This window comes from Siphateles boraxobius, unplaced genomic scaffold, assembly GCF_051911475.1.
Source record: "Siphateles boraxobius isolate OS27281-9 unplaced genomic scaffold, OSU_SipBor_1 25, whole genome shotgun sequence".
NCBI lineage: Eukaryota > Metazoa > Chordata > Actinopteri > Cypriniformes > Leuciscidae > Siphateles > Siphateles boraxobius.
The window spans coordinates 22,517,898-22,535,149 of NW_027508866.1; the positions used below are offsets into that span (position 1 = coordinate 22,517,898).

Below are 17,252 nucleotides of genomic sequence, written 5' to 3' on the forward strand. Positions count from 1 at the left end.
GGCGTGTATTAATTGCATGTGACGGTGTGACCAAAGGGCATGTATTAATTAAATTGAATTGCAGCCTCTGTTAATTCACAATAGCACTATGCTATAGTATGTTTTTTAAAACATTATGCAGCCTTAGAAAACTGTCTAATATATTAATGCGATTAATGTATTCTCGTCCGTGGAATGCTTCACTCCATGTGTTTTGACCTGTATTTTGATTGTAAATTGCAATTGAAGCATTTTTAAAATTGAGTAGCCTACTCTAATTTAATCGAGGACAGTTATCTTATTCAATCTTGACAACCCTAGTTACTCTTCATATAAGCAAGACAATTAGATGGATTAGTTTGGGTTTTAATTTTGTTACGTTAGCACATTTGGCTGTAACTGGCAAAGAAACTCTTCCAGCCCGAAGCGTCTGAAAAGTCCATTAGATCATTAAATCTTTTCTGATGTCATCCATTCTCAAACTCGAATGCATTTGTTGAAGAAGCATTTTGAGGCGTTTTCTCATTGCCCGTCATTTCCCTTATCATAAATGGCACCCAGAGTAAGGGTATGTTGTAAGCCTAACCGAAATGATCAAGATGTTTTACTTCCACTTCCCCATGTTCACAACCTGGCAGTTTTCGCCTGGTTTCTGTGCGTAGATTTTCTTGTTATGTGGAACCTCTTTTCAAATGAAGTTCTAAACCCTTTTAAATGAAAGGCTAGCTTGTTTTCTCCTGTAGAAAATTGTTGTCAATGAAATCCCTAATTTGCTGATTAGGGTTGAGTCACTCCTGAAATCTGAGTGGTTGGGACCAATACAAGAGAAATTTCATGTGTCTTGGTACCACAAAAAGTGTCCAATTGTATTGAACACGCTCCTTTATTTAAAGCTGATTTGTGATTTCTGCTCTACTAGTGTCACCAAACCAAATTGCAAAAATTATGTTTTAAGTTTCTCAAGCATTCACCAGTCCACCATTGGTCAGCAAACAGATAGTCTAGACTCAACTCAGCATTGGTGCAAGAAATGGCTTCTTTGTAGTCTCTGCATGTTTAATTACAATAAGAGAATGTTTTTACACAGTTTTAAGTCAGTATAAAAAATATATATTTCTATTCAGCAAGGAAGCATTAAACAAAATTTAATTTCAAATAAATGCTGTTCTTTTGAACTTTCTATTCATCAAAGAATCCTGAAAAAAATAAATCACGGTTTCCGAAATATTAATCAACACAACTGTTTTCAGCGTTGATAATAATCAGAAATGTTTCCTGAGCATCAAATCATCATATTAAAATGATTTCCGAAGAATCATGTGACACTGAAGACTGGAGTAATGATGCTGAAAATTCAGCTTTGATCACGGGAATAATTTACATTTTACAATATATTCACAATAGAAAACAGTTGTTTTAGATTATAATAATATTTCACAATATTACTGTTTTTACTGTATTTTTGATCAAATAAGTGCGGCCATGGTGAGCTTCTTTCAAAAACATTTACAGCATCTCACCGACCCAAAACTTTTGAATATTATAAAAAGTGTATTAAAAAATTAAACAAAAAATTAGCCAAATTGGTTCATGATTTTCAAATAATTATTGGGTAATAAAGCCTCATTAGTGACCAATAATTCTAATACAGAAATAGATTACTAGCTGTAGAACTAATAATAATAATAATAAAAAGCAATACGACAAATATACAATTGAATTAAGTCTTTAGTTTGCAATTGTAATGGTGGATGGAGGTACTAGTCTCATCCCTGAAGTTTGTATTTTACAGAGTCTGTCATCAGCTGTTCTTGATTTCTGCTTCTCTCCACTCAGGTGACCCCTCGCCCCCCTTTCCTCTCCCGTTTCCTAAGCTTCTGTCCCCTGCCCCCTCATAATCAGCCCAGAGACCCTCTTCCTAAAAGCCAGTTAGGAACGTTGGGTCTGTTCCTCCCCATTCTCCTAGCCTCCATCTGTCTCTCTAACTCTGACTGCTCATCGGACACCCCAAAAACATGTCCTCCATCTTGCCTTTCACTCCGCCCGTGGTGAAGCGTCTGCTGGGCTGGAAGAAGTCGGCCAGCGGTTCGAGCGGAGCGGGAGGGGGCGGAGAGCAGAACGGCCAGGAGGAGAAGTGGTGCGAGAAGGCCGTCAAAAGCCTGGTGAAGAAGCTGAAGAAGACGGGCCAGCTGGACGAGCTGGAGAAAGCCATCACCACACAGAACCTCAACACCAAGTGTGTCACCATCCCCAGGTACGCCAACATCAAAAGCTGCTCGCATTCCTGCTTTTAGCTCAGTGTCGTCTTAGACTTCGAAATCTAGCGCTTCAATCTTTTGAAATGGAAAACGCAAGTGTCATTTATTCATCTCCTTGTCATTTGAAAAAGTATGCTGTAATTTAATAATCAGTTTATGTAGGTTTGAAGAGACATGAGGCCAAGTAAATGTGTACTTTTTTTTGTTTTAGAAAAAGTACTCCTTTAATACGGTTAGAGTTGCAAACCCATGATTGTAAAAGAAAACGTTGTGTTAGTTTTAAGTCTTCATCTTATAAAGCATTAAAACTCCTTAAATGATTTAGAAATGCTTTTATTTAAGTTTAGAAGTAACCTTAGCCGTATCATTGCGTGTGTTGCTTCGTGAGTGAAGGCGAAGGCGTGAGTTGCGTCTACCGTTGTAAAATATCAGCATTACTCCCCTTTGTTTCTTTAAATGATTTCTGCTCCATCTGTCTCGACTTGAGTTAAGGTCATTCTGTACAGCTCCACGTCACCTCCATTCTGAGCTCACGAAGGCTTCTCATGCTGTGTGAATGTCTGCGTTATCAACCATCAGGCTGCTTTTATTCCATTCATCATGACAAATGGTGAAATATCAGCGCTGCTATTTTAGGGAAATGCTAAGAGGAGAGGAAGAGTTGTGTGTCCGAGCCACAACATATCAATAGTTTGAAACCAAGACGTTACAGATACGCAAGGGTCAGGTGATGTCTTGGGGATATTTGAGAGAAATGTATAAATTGATTCAGTTCTCTTGTAAATGCATTTATGTAAGAACTCGTTAAAAACAAGCTTCACATTTTTACTTTTAAAATACTAAACATAACACACACACACACACACACACACACACACACACACACACACACACACACACACACACACAGACAGTAGTCAACATCTGAGGTGGATCAAAACCTTTCATCAAATTTATACATGCATGAATTTTAAACATCTTAGGACAACTTTGATGAACTTTGTTTGATCCACTGCAAATGTTGACTACTATATTTAAAATGAAATTCTATAATTTAACAAATGTATTTAATTTACAACCTTATTAAAGCGTCCATAATGTTTTTCTTTAGATAAACTCAAGAATGAAAATGTAAACTGTTGTGTGTCAGTAAAATCGTGCATGATTAAAAACAAGAAGTGATAAGGGAAATCTGAATTGTCCACTTTGAAGTTCCAGTTGAAAAGGGAATTAATTTTTTTATAAATCAAGTGTAAAGCAGTCGTTTCTGTCGAAGATCGTTTTCTGTAGTCGAAGATCTGCAGTTGGTCAAAGTGCAAAATCAGCATGATATTCACAATAGCCGTTTTCATCCACATTTTTATGCGCATTTTAGAATATTGCATAAAAAACGCTGAATGGAAACTCCCAAGATGTGCCTAAATTCTAAAAAAAATTGCATAAAAAGCTTGTGTGCTCAAGGCGATACAGAAAACTGATAAGAAAACATCACATAAACTTCAATGTAAACACATTTACCTTACAAATTTCTCTGCGCATCAAAAAAGACTCGTGACGTCCCGATGGGACAGCTTAACTGGACTAAACTCGTTGAAATGTTGTTTTGGTCATTCTGAAATGCCTTAGCCTCGTCTTACACGACTGTGTTCCCAAAACAGAAGGCATCTGCCTCCAAAATCAAGATAACATGACGGTAGTGTTTATTACGTTTCACCAGTGTGCATGTCATTTATTAAATACAAATAAAAGACCCACAGTGGCTTCTCCTACTGCAGCAACTTCCATTTTTCTTAAGTGATATTTGGCACCAGTTTATCAGGAAGTGATTTTGTTCTCTTCAACTCCATGAATGGAAACGGTGTGTTATTCGCAAATGTTTTATGCGATATATTAATTTTCGCGAATAAGTTGGAACTTTGAATGGAAATCAGCTTTTGTTGCTTAATTTTATAACGCAACATTCTATAAACGGTCCACTTGTAAGATACACCACAGCCTGTCTTAGTATTTAGATTATCTAACGCTTATGTAAAGGTTAGCACAGGTTCAGCTTCTAATATAGTTTAATTTTGGTGTAAGATGCTAAACAAACTTGAACAGGGCATAATCGCATGAAAGCGGCTTTAAACATTTCCTTGGTTAAATAATTCAAAAAGGTGTTGTCAAAACTGATAACGCAAGCTGCTTATGGCAAACAGGCATTGTCCTTGAGAGATTTATTTCTATTGAATCCTTTTAGAATTAATTCCAACTTCTCAAATCCACAGAGTCTTTTTAAGTGTGTAATTTAACAAATGCAGGCCTGAATGCGTATCTCCCACTTTTTATTGAAAAATTGTGCAATGCTTATTGTGAAAATGCTCTGTGACTTGGCACTATGCCTTAATACTTGATCAGGTTCACTCAGCAAAACCTCTTAAGACTATAGCTTACAATAAATGCAGGTTAAATCTATCCTCCCAGCTGAAATGTGTACAAGTGAACATTAAAATGATGGCTTTTCTCTGCTCAGATGCAGAGCCCTGGTTAAACCTTCAGAAATGCTTCCAAGTCATCCAGAGGGCTTTGTCTTCCCTTGAGAGTGGATTCAAAGGGTGGGAAACTTTGCTTCCAGCATGTGTTTTCTGCTGCTAATCTGTTCTCTAACCTTGGAGGCTTGTGGGAACGGCTGGATCAGTCATTGTGTCCTTTGGTTGTTATGTTTGGTAATGGCAATGTCAAAAGCCTCCGCAACTGTCCTTTCCAGCCTCCCTCACATACCTGTGTGAACAAAAGGCTCAGCTAGAGTGTTCTCCATTTATGAAAAGGCATAATAGCTTGTAAATGAAATGAAGATTGATTTCAGATTTGTTCCATTTGTGCTGTTCATCACATCTAGTGACACATGGACGTGTTTTTCTGTCCCGAGTGCGCTTTCATACCATGATTCGCCCGGGAAAGTCGTGTAGAAGTGATCATATTCATGAGATGAGCTTATGCAAATGGCACACTTTAAAAGAAGCTGGCATTAAATGATTTTCTACACAAGATTTGTTGTTCCAAAACTTAATTAGTTTGAGAGATGAGTTTTTCTCTCTCACCATGCAATGTAAGTCAACTAGTTCCAAATTAATATTGTTAAAGTATTTTGATGACAAAAATGAATTTTCATCTTTGTGGTGAAGTGTAATTTTAATCCATTCCACAGATTTTCGAACAAATCTCTATACTGTTTAGTATCATGCAAAAGCACTATTTACCAAATGTGCATATCTTGTGTATTTTGCTCTATCAGACTGTTTATTTTTGACAGCATGAGAATAATATATCCACAAAGCTTCAATTACTTAATGCTCAACATTTGCTCTTTGGTCTGTTCTATTAGAGCAAAATATTTTCCTGTTTTTGTCTAGAAGAGAAGCACAAACATCACTTAAACGGGTCACGATAAGCAGAATATCTACTGTATTGTAGCTGTACTGAACAGACTTGAATTTTCAAAGTTTAAATGGTTGCAAGTGAATGATTTATCATGTGCTTTTAAAATGCCATGATTAAACCACCCTGTTGCCCTCCTTAAGGATTTTTATCCAGTTATCAAGTACATTATACAGAACTGATTCAGCTGGCAACCTCGAATGAAAGTAAGGAGAGGATTTGTTCTTTTGTCGTTTGGATAGTTGCTTACGAATTCAATCTTGAATTTTTCCAAACAGATCCAGCTGTATGCCATGCGTTTAATTTGCACAAAACAAACACTATATCAAAACAAAATGTTCCTGCATGCGTACATCCAGAACTAAACAATACGAACAATGTTAAATTTTAGCTGATGTTTAGTCCTTTTCATTACTTGTTACGTTACTCTTGTTTAAAGGGAAAACAATCTCGTATCTGTCTCGACCTAACTTCCTGTTGAAGATCTCCTCGCAGGTCTTTAGTACAGAAGTGCTGATAGTGTATCTGTAAGATGCCTTGAGTGAGTGTAAGAATGTGAAGAGGGTTTCTCTGAGGACAGAGCCGGCTGGCGCTGTGGCTTTTTCAGGTCTATTGATTGTAACCTGAAGACTCTGTTGTCTGTCTGGCTTTCCATACAATAATTAAGGCCTGGCTTTCATTTGGTTTAATAAATGACTTTAGAACTGAGGGACAAATGTTTTCTCAGATCACAATTTATTCAGAATATTAGTTATGGTATCCGTTAAGTAGCCTTTGTTTTATGGGAATTGCCAACAAAAATGCAAATCAATACAACAGATCGTATAAGTGGGAGAGACAATCAAGTTAGCCATTTAAACAAAAGGATACAAGTTTCACGTGAAAGGAAATCATTTTATGAAGCATTTAAAAAGACCATCTTGAATTGCTTGTTCAGACGTCTCTCGTGGGATTAAGATGTTGGTCACTTGGCACATGTTCAAATGGAAGCCTGAAACGGGACATTCATTGACTGTTCATTTGCAGGAATCATCCTGAGATTTGACAGAGACATATGGTTTCCTTTGTTGATGGCTCTGTTTAATCCGTCCTGGGGTTTGTTTTGATACACAGCCCATTCATTGTTCCTGCTAAATCTTTGCATTGTATTTTAAGACTAACTTTTCTTTAGCTAGTCACAAGAAGGTGGTGCTTTGTTTTTTAGAACATATTTTTTGCTTTCATCTCGTGCCAAGTGAGGGTAGCAGATGGACTCTGTGTGGTTTAGTGGGGATGTGGTCTCCTCCAAAAGTGTGTAATCTGTCTGGGACACGGACGCCCAGTGATGCTGGTGTGGGATCCAGATTTATCAACTTGGTTCTGGTCACTTTGAATTAGGTCTGTGCGATTAATTGTAAATGGTTTTCAATTAAATTTTTAGCGTCCAACAATCATGAAAACAAGATAATCAAGGTAAAAGGATTATTGTGCGATTAATGTTGCAGCGCTGTGCCAAATGTGTGCCTCCAAAAGCCAAACTTAACATCCAAAACAGCCGAATAAGTGGGACGTGCCCGATATGAAACAATGTCATTAAAAGCAAATTAAGCCGTGAAAGAGACTCTTCCCCAGGTGGCTTTCTGTGTGCCAAACCCGCATAAGCAAAGTATACTGTGGGCTTCAGATACATGCCTAAAAGGTCAAATAGCCTACATGCAAAAATTATCAAGATGCCGTTTTAAGCATCCTCGTAAACCCAGTCGGTTATGTCTTAAGTAAATGTAAACTGTTGAGTATATTGGATCCATGCATCAGCTCTTAAAGTGGCAGCAGCCGGATATTACTGCTTGAATTCAGTGTCATTAATGTTTATCAAACAATATCAGACAAAGATAAAATCACTGCACTGGAATGAATAACTTTTGTAGCTTTAAGGATTAATCTATATGTTTTGTATAAGACTTTGCAGTGTTATTTAACTTTATTCACTTTCTGTTGTAGGTTATTAGTTATCTGAATACCACTAGTACATCTCCTTAAACTAAAATCAGTGTTTATTTAGTTTTTATCTTTTAGTTTTGTTGTATTTTGTAATTAGTTTATTTGTCTTGTGTTGCCGACTGTTTACTTGTAGACTCTGTTTACTTGGCTCCATTACTTAGTAGTATTAACCTAGTATTAGTTTTTAATGAGGTAGCCTAATAAACCTATCCATAATTGGTTTACTGATATCTAAATTTACTCATCTCATGAAATAAGACTTTGATAATCTTAATTTCAATATCGACCACAGTAATCGTGATTTATTATTTTTGCCATAGTCAAGTAGCCCTACTTTGAATTGCTGATGGGGTCCATCTTGTGATGGACTTCATAGTAAAAATTTAATTGTCCTGATTTAATTTTTTGGTGACATTAAGTAATAAACCATTGCATTTTGGGTGTAGGCATTGGTACAATATTTTGTCATTTCTTTGTAAATTACATTAATGTTTTCACCAGTTATCTAGAGTCATGTAATATTGATAGAATTTCTGCAAATGTTCATCATAGTTTTGTGAATTATCATTATCGTGCTTGAATGCACCTCTGTTGATATCACACAGTGATCGCTGTTCGGCCATCTGCTCTATTGTTATTTTGAGGGTTAATACTGAATCGGGTTTCTATTGTGTGCCGAGCGTGTGTGTTTTAAGAGCGTTTTGGGAAACCCTCCATCTACTGGTGTTGAAACTGAAGTCCCCATCCCCCCTAAAGCAGGTCATGTGAGTTTATGTAAACTCTGTGGTTTCACTTCTTTAATGGTTTCACATATACATTCACTTTGCTCTTTCTTTCTCCCTCCTTAACACTGCATGGCATTTGAAATTCACTTTTAGTAAAGCTCAAACTGAAACTACAAAGAAGGTATCAGTTAATGGCAAATATTAGAGCTGTTGGGATTTTTCAATCCATAATTAAATAAAATATAGGCTGGGTTAACACTCAAAGTTAATCTTTAAAACACTGGTTTAATAAAACTTAAACCTAAATCATAAAATGAATATACATGTTTGAGATTGTAAATTGCAATGTAATGATGCCTAAATTGACTTGTATAATTTAAAACAATTTCAGGTTTCGGTGTTTAAAAAAAAATCTATTTAGAAACAATTCTATAGAATTTGAGTATCATGTTATCGTTATTAGCCGTAACATAAAATGATTCCAGTATTGGCCAGATTTGTAATATTGGTCAAATATTAACATTGGAACAGGTTAATTAGATGTGGAATTATGCATGAATACAGTAAAAAAAGAGAAGTGAATTCTGTGCCATTCTAGCAGTTTCTGGTTTAAAAGTACTACAAATGAATCTCACCTGTAAAAATGAGTAGACCGATTTAATCTGTATACTCTCCTTGCATGTCGTTGACTAAAACTGCCTATCGATCATGTTCTCTGAGCATCATGAAATCTTAATTCCCTGGAGGAATAAGGACACGTTATACTCTGAGCAAGCTTCGCTCAATATCTCGGGTAACATCGTTACATCAGGGTCGGTCTCATTAACTTTTGACATCAGGCAGCAGCGAGTGTACAGGTCGTGGGTTAGCGATACACGCGCCGCTCAGATAACCTGCTCTAATGTTAATGTTCTCCTCAAGAGTTTTCTTTCTTTACAGGCTCCTTTGGTCTTGTCCTGTTTTAATGTAGGTTAGTTTGTTGTATAAATGATTGTTCGTCAATGGCTTTACTTTTGAGTTTCAAGCTTCACACAGATGCGACACAAATTACTCTTTTGAAAAAGCTAAAAGGATAGTTCACCCAAAAATGAAAATGGTCATTTACTCGGCCTCATGTCATTCTAAACCCAGAAGACTGTTCATCTTCTGAACGCAAATGAAGATATTTTAATGAAACTTGAGAGATTTCTGTCCTTCCTTTGAAAGTCCATTCAACCAAAACTTTGACACTTAAAGGATTAGTTCACTTTTTGAAAAACTTTTGCTGATAATTTACTCACCCGCATGTCATCCAAGATGGCCATGTCTTTCTTTCTTCAGTCGAAAAGAAATTAAGGTTTTTGATGAAAACATTCTAGGATTTTTCTCCATATAATGGACTTCATGGGGTACCAAATGGTCCAAGATCCAAATGACAATTTCAGTGCAGCTTCAAATGGCTTTAAAGGACACCAGACGATGCATAAGGGTCTTATCTTGCGAAACGATCGGTCATTTCAAAAAGAAATAAAAAGGTTTAAGTTTTATAAGCACAAATGCTCGCCTTGCTCTGTTCTGTGATGCACGTTCGTGACTCTCCTGTTTGAACTCGTTCATCAAAATGAACAAATCTTTTTTCGAGTCATTCCGTTCATTCAACGAACGAAATGACTCGAAAAAAGATTGGTTCATTTTGATGAACGAGTTTGAACTGGAGAGTCACGAACGAGGCGAGCATTTGTGCTTATAAAACTTAAACTTTTTTTATTTATTTTTGAAATGACCGATAGTTTCGCAAGATAAGACCCTTATGCATCGTCTGGTGTCGTTTAAAGCCATTTGAAGCTGCACTGAAACTGTCATTTGGACCTTGGACCGTTTGGTACCCCATGAAGACCATTATATGGAGAAAAATCCTAGTTTTCATCAAAAACCTTAATTTCTTTTCAACTGAAGAAAGAAAGACATGGACATCTTGGATGACATGGGGGTGAGTAAATTATCAGCAAAAGTTTTTTAAAAAGTGAACTAATCCTTTAAACTTCTTCAAAATGTTGTAAAAGTAATCAATATGAATTGAGAGGTTTAAGCAAGTTCTTGCACGTCAAGCAAGTACAGTTGAGCTTTAGTGTTTGCCATATTTGATGTGCTGTATATCAATATGCATTAATCAACTCTTTAACGTCAGTTTTGGTGGAATGGACTTTCAGTGGAGGAGCAGAAATCACTCAGGTTTTATTAAAAATGTCTTCATTTGTGTTTTGAAGATTAAGGTCTACAGGGTCTGGGTTTGGAACAACATGAGGGGGAATAACCCATTTTTCTGTGATCTTTCCCTTTAAGGTCACAAGGTAGCTACATTTAAAATCTTTTTTAAGAGGCAATAACATTTTATTTAATACATTTACATTAAACAAAGAAAAAACGTGTCAAAGCGTAGTAAACGGAAGTGTTTAACTAAATATATTTTGCTTCAAAACAACCTGGGAACTCTTTGCATGATCACTATCGATTTAAAAGATATTTGAATATTCTTTCTCAAATACGTGACTCTTTATATTCAGTTGTTACTAGTGGGAGTTGGAAAAATACTTCTTTATCCAATAGGACCACTGCTGCAGGACAAATGTAAAACAAAAAAATGTAGTCTGTGTTTAAAAAAGATTATCAAGACCATTTGTGATTAGAAGTGACTCCAGGTTGCGGGTGGAGTCTGGCACGTGGTTGTGAGCTTCTGTCTTTCGAGTCCCTTTTCAGAGACCGTTAAACCACAGGGGGCCAAAACTTCATTCATCACATATCAAGTCTGTGCGAGTCCTGTTCCTGTCACGTCACCATGTCTGTTTCTCATCCCATGTTTCTTTTTCAGAACTACTGAAGGTCTGTGTGCTTGTCTGATTGACTGATAGCGTTCTTTATCTTGAGTGTGATGTAGTCGAGCGACAGTAGGTCATAGGCTCCTGTCCTGTGCTGCATGTGTAAATGTTGATATCTGATGTGAAATCAATCCCTGAATGAAACGTCTTTAATAACGTCAATTGCCCTTTTCGTCTCATAACACCGCATGATGACCGGGGAAGAGATTATGCACTGTAACTAGAGCTGGGCGATGTAGCAGGAAATGCCTCTTATTTGAATTTTTTTGCCTTTTAGATATTGACATACATTTTTGCTATAAAACTGCTTTTAAAATAACAACTAAAATAGTCACGTTAAAATAATTAGGCATGTTTTTCCACTAAATGACATTTGTGCAGCAGCATTTGTTTCAGTTAAACGGATGTAAATTGTCCAGGAACATTTAAGTCTACTTTTTTAAATGACAATCTTGAGCTGATTCGAATCATGGAAATGAACCAGACTGACATACTGCCTAATTTTCATCGCGAATATATTGTGAATATTCAATATATCGCCCAGCCCTAACTGTAAATACATTTGTCAGTTTCTCTTCGGTTTTCTCATCTCACTGTTATATGTGAATTTTCCGTTAGAGTGGCTTCTTTTATTCGAGGTGGACCGCGTCGTTCGCCAGTTTCAGACGACCTGCGCAAAACATCTCAAATAAAAGAAACAATGCCCTTCGATTTTCCCCTCATGGTACTTCATCTTGGTATTTTTGAATGAATCATGCCCCATGTTTATCATTTTTTTTTTTGTTTCTTTGTGTTTGTTTTTCTTTTTTGTTTGTTTTTGTTTTTTTACTTTCTGTGCACAGCAATTGCTCTGAAATTTGGGGACTGAGTACACCAAATACGATAGAACAGTGGGATACCTCAGGCCTTTACAGCTACCCTGACCAAACCAGGTGAATATCCTCTGCTGACATTGTGCCACACTCACCCCACAAGCCACAGGTGGGGATGAACGAGCACAGGGGGCTCCAGGGGCCGCGTAATAACCTGCTTTATTATTGTTGATTTAGATTTAAATATCTTAATGATGGCATCACTTATTTTATTGTAGAGATTTAACTCTGAATGTTACAATAGTTTTAAAGCAGATCGACATATTTTCATAACTCATACATACACTTCACTAAAGAAACAGTTTAAAACGGTGGTTCTCAACTGGTTTTACTGATTTTACTCTGAAATGGTGACCCAAACCATTGCCAAATTTATGCAGAAGTAATTATGTCCTCTGTCTTTTTTATGTTAACCTATATATCATTCAAAGATTTGGGGTCAGCAAAAATTTTTTAAAAGAAATTAATACTTTTATTCAGAAAGCATACATTTAATGGATCACAATTTACCATTTAAAGATAGTTATAATGTTACAAAAGATTTTGATTTCAAATAAATGCTGTTCTTTTGAACCTTCAATTCATAGAACCCTGGAAAAGGTCTATCACGGTTTCCGCAAACTCCACAAATTTTACAATATATTCACGTAGAAAACAGCAATTTAAAATTGTAGTAATATTACTGTTTTTACTGTATTCTTGAACAAATAAATGCAGCCTTGATGAGCAGAAGACCCTTTCATAAAGGTTTTAAAAATCCTACAGGCTCAACTTTTGAATGCTTGCGTATACATGCGTATTATATAGTTATTTAGTTATGCTGTTTGATTGGATGCATATCAAAATTAGGGCCCCACTTTATATTAGGTGTCTTGAACTGCTATGTACATGCATCAAAAAAGAAGGTTGGGTTAAGGTGTTAGGGAAGGGTTAACAGTCTAATTGTAGATGTAATTACAGAAATTAATTACTGTGTAATTAGATGCAGGTATTTTATTTTTAAAATAAGTACTCTGTAAAAACATTTAAACAATAAGTGCATTGTATCAAATGATTCATTTTTAATGCTAACACTGTAGTCAATGACACTTAATATGAAGTGGAACCAAATTAATATTAAGCCCACACACACATTTTAACACGTTATATGGTTAGTTGCTTTTAAAATGTTTTTTTCCCCTTCTCCCTTGATGTATACAACCCATTTTTTGGGTCACAACAACCCACCAGTTGAGAACCATTGATTTAATATAGTAGTATTCCATTATTTTGTATGAAAATTCAGGAGTTATAATCGTAAATGTTTAACCTTGCATCTTGGTCATGATTTGCTGTCTAATCGTGCCACCTTCCCTCTTCCCTCCATCCATGCATGTCTTTCTCTGGTCATTTGGCACACTCCCTTCTCTTCCATTTCTCTCGCCCTCTCTCTGTGGATGCTCGGGTCAGATCTCTGGACGGGCGTCTGCAAGTGTCTCACCGTAAAGGTCTGCCTCATGTCATCTACTGCCGCCTGTGGCGATGGCCCGACCTGCACAGCCACCACGAGCTGCGTGCCATCGAGACCTGCGAGTACGCCTTCAACCTCAAGAAGGATGAAGTCTGCATCAACCCCTACCACTACCAGCGGGTGGAGACGCCAGGTGTGGAAAATGGCAGCTGAGTTGCCAAGAAAAGATTCAAATGGTTTTTCTGAACGCTTCCTAATGTGTGAAATTTGAACCAAGTGTTCATTCAGTCCTCTCGATTCTGAATGTCTCTCCTGTAGTTCTTCCACCCGTCCTCGTGCCAAGACACACAGAGATCCTGACTGAGCTGCCGCCTCTGGACGACTACACCAACTCCATACCTGAAAACACCAACTTCCCAACAGGGATAGAGCCCCCTAACAATTACATACCAGGTAGGAACACACGTCTCACACCAAATGTCTCACCAAATCGTTTCACACCAAATTTAAGGCCGAAGACATTATGGGTTATTGTGTAGTTTAGGGCCTGTTCACAACAGGAACGATAACTATAACAATAACAAAAGTCCACAAAAAGACAATAATGATGACGGCACAGAGAAACAATATCGTTGGACTCACTTTCAGAATAATTTTATCTAACGGATGAACGAGCCAATCCGAATCCATCCCGCTTTAAAGAGCTCGACCATTTTAAACTGCAGCATGCTTGGAATAATCAAAGATATTGTTCCTCGGTGTGGATGCGAATATAGTTATTTTTATAGTTATCTTGCCTTTAGAGTAAATTGGTGATCTTTGTTTTTGATTTCTAAATGTTCAGAAACTCCTCCCCCGGGATACATCAGTGAGGATGGAGAGGCCAGTGACCAGCAGATGAATCAAAGTATGGACACAGGTACATTCCCACAGTGACATCACTACATGGGAGTGACAGCCAAGTGTGTGTGTGTTTTAGACTGTAAAGCACAATCCACGTTTACTGCTGTAGATTCCTTTTCGAGCTCCATCTAGACTGTAGGATAATGAACCTCTGAAACCTACCTGGACAGAACATGTTTATTATAGACTGGAATACACTACACAACTTTTTAAAATTTGGACCGATTTAAAAACACTAGGCATCACACATGCAACCTTTGCAAATGGTTACAGAGGAAAAAAAACTAGACATCAAACTGTAAACGGCACACTACTAGATTTTAAAGTCGTTCAAACACAACAATCTCAGAACTGTGTGGCTAGTTGCAAGGCGCATGACAAATGAATATAAAATGTGATCTAAATTCGGCTCAATATCAAACATGTTTGATCTCCTCCGACTGGATGGAATCAAAGTCTGAAAGAAAAAAGAGACTGTCTGTGCCCATCCAGACTGGAATTCATGGCAAAAGTCTGCACTGAAGTCATGTAGTGTCTGTTTCAGCCTCAAGGCAGTCAATTGTTAATGCTTCAGGATCCAGATTTTACAGACATCAAGTGGCAACCTCAGGGATTAAAGTTCTCCGTCGCTACGACGGATTTCCGTTAATTGCAGCGAGTCTATGACGAATTTCATTCAATTGCAGGGTTCCCGTCTATCCTTAATGTCTTAAATTCACTTTTCATAATTTTAAGGCCGTAAATAGGTTTTCATTTCTCAAATAGTGTGATAAATGTCTTGATTTTAGTTTGAATAAGTCTTAAATTAAGGAAAGACGAGGTGTATTCACCCTGCTGAGGGGGATGTGATAAAGCCTGGATTGGAGTGAAAGCACGTTCCTCTCTCCACTCTAAGCATTCTGTAATCACTTCGCTTATGGTCCAGTCCTGGTTTTCAATTCCCGCTCACGGAAAAACTGCTCCGTGTTCACTCAATTAATCTTAGTTTTGGAGAAGTGCATGTCAGGCTACAGCTGGTTTGCTGCGGTCTGAATCCGAGCGCGTTTGTTCCTGGCGCCCCCCGCAGCGTTGGTCTGGTTTCACACTCAACTTGATTCCATCGAACCCTGGTGCGTTTGCGTTCATATTAGCCTACGTCATCGCAAACGTGCACGGCGCGTGATAGAAAACAGAACCGGGTCAATATTGGCCGTTTTTCAATACCAAGTACGCAAACTTAGGACTTGCGTCCTTGGTAGTTCGGACTTGCCAAGTTCGACTCAGGAGAACGAACTCCCGAGGACGAGAGAACGCGAGTCCGGTAATTCTGCAAATGGAACAGCGCGTTCTTGATCGCGTCCCTCAGCTCGCTCTGGCTACTCCGGTTATCTCTTTATGTATATTTTAGGTAACAATAAAATGAAATATGGTATAAAATACAACTCTGCCTCTTTTCATCAACAATAAAACGAAATGTATAAAACGCCTCTTTTCATTTATAAATGAACATATTATCATAAACATATTAATGGCCACACAAATTTGGTTCAGGCAACGCACATTGATTATCTTCACTGCATATATTTATAACAACACGAAATATAAAACGCAACCCTGCTTATTTTTGTTTTCATTTTAAAAATATGAAACATCATTGATACTAATAGGTAGGCTATAAGAAGCTATACAATGAGAAATAAAGCAAACAATTCAGTCAAACATTAGTCAGCTCTCTAAAAGGCTACAAAGTTAAAGTTAAATAGCCTAAATATATAAAGTTATGAAACTTCACTTTGCCCTCAGCCAAAACGATTTGCCATGGAACAAACTATATATTAATATAGTTTAGCATTGTTTTGTCTTATAAGATAAATAAAAACATGCACTGAAAAGTTATGTAGATGGTTGATTATTTGTCAAGCTAAGTAATTTTTCATAGATTAAAATAGCTTTTAAAATACGCAAACTGGCAATATTAAAGCGGGTTAAAAAATCTCCTCTTAAAACGCTATTGGTCTCAACTATTTAAATAAAGTTAAAGGAATATGACTTGGCCTGAAAAAAATTTCAGTCAGAAGAATTTGTTTCACTTTAATCCCTGCAACCTGACAGAAGTTATGTTATGGTAGTAACGCCACCCCACTTAAATTTAATCATACTTAGAATTTCTTTAGTTATTTTAAACATTTCAAATTTCACTTCAGGTTTTTTAAATGCATGTTATTGATTTTATTATGAACAATTCATCCATGAATGTGTTATTATGTTTAAATGCAACTCAATATTCCATTGGAGTGACAGACTTCTCTCTGGTGACATCATCTGCAAGTTTCAACAACCGATGGATTGAACCAAGTCCTTGTCCTAATTTTCTGTGTTTATGATAATCTGTTTTACTCAGATGTACATCACAAAATTGCAACTTATTCCGTTTTTCAACCCAGTGTAACAAGAATTTCCATTGTAGTGCAATGCTGCCTTTTGTTATTGCTCATACGTAGGGTTTCAGGTCTAAACAGACCCCTAAATTAAAATGTAAACTTCAGTTTGGTTTCAGACAGGAATGATGCCTCAAATCATGTGTCCATTGATAGACCGTAACATTTTTACATTGGCAGGCACCAAATTATCTCCATTATTGTAAGGAAAACCTCTTATTTTTGTCAGGTTCTCCTGCAGAACTGTCGCCAAGCACACTCTCGCCTGTCAATCATGGCATGGGTAAGAGCCGATTAACTGCTTAACTTCACTCTTGAAAGCCATTGTATTGACATCTTGTCCATTTCTTAAGATTGAGGACTTCAAAGATCTATGCACAGTTAATACAAGATTGC

The 17,252-nt window shown here is 37.0% G+C and overlaps 1 protein-coding gene and 1 long non-coding RNA gene across 4 annotated transcripts in view; both read left to right on the forward strand.

Moving 5' to 3' along the window:
- Positions 1-17,252, forward strand: part of LOC143750294 (uncharacterized) — a 411,790-nt gene that overhangs the window by 204,994 nt on the left and 189,544 nt on the right. The gene's annotated exons all lie outside the window — the stretch shown is intronic.
- smad2 (SMAD family member 2) overlaps positions 1-17,252 on the forward strand; it is a 30,262-nt gene that overhangs the window by 2,780 nt on the left and 10,230 nt on the right. For all 3 annotated transcript variants that reach the window (XM_077243212.1, XM_077243213.1, XM_077243214.1), the window contains 6 exons: positions 1,816-2,233; positions 12,057-12,146; positions 13,536-13,729; positions 13,855-13,989; positions 14,381-14,455; positions 17,086-17,139. In XM_077243212.1, coding sequence (XP_077099327.1) covers positions 1,995-2,233; positions 12,057-12,146; positions 13,536-13,729; positions 13,855-13,989; positions 14,381-14,455; positions 17,086-17,139 — 787 coding nt within the window. In that variant the 5' untranslated portion in view covers positions 1,816-1,994. The remainder of the gene's footprint in view (positions 1-1,815; positions 2,234-12,056; positions 12,147-13,535; positions 13,730-13,854; positions 13,990-14,380; positions 14,456-17,085; positions 17,140-17,252) is intronic.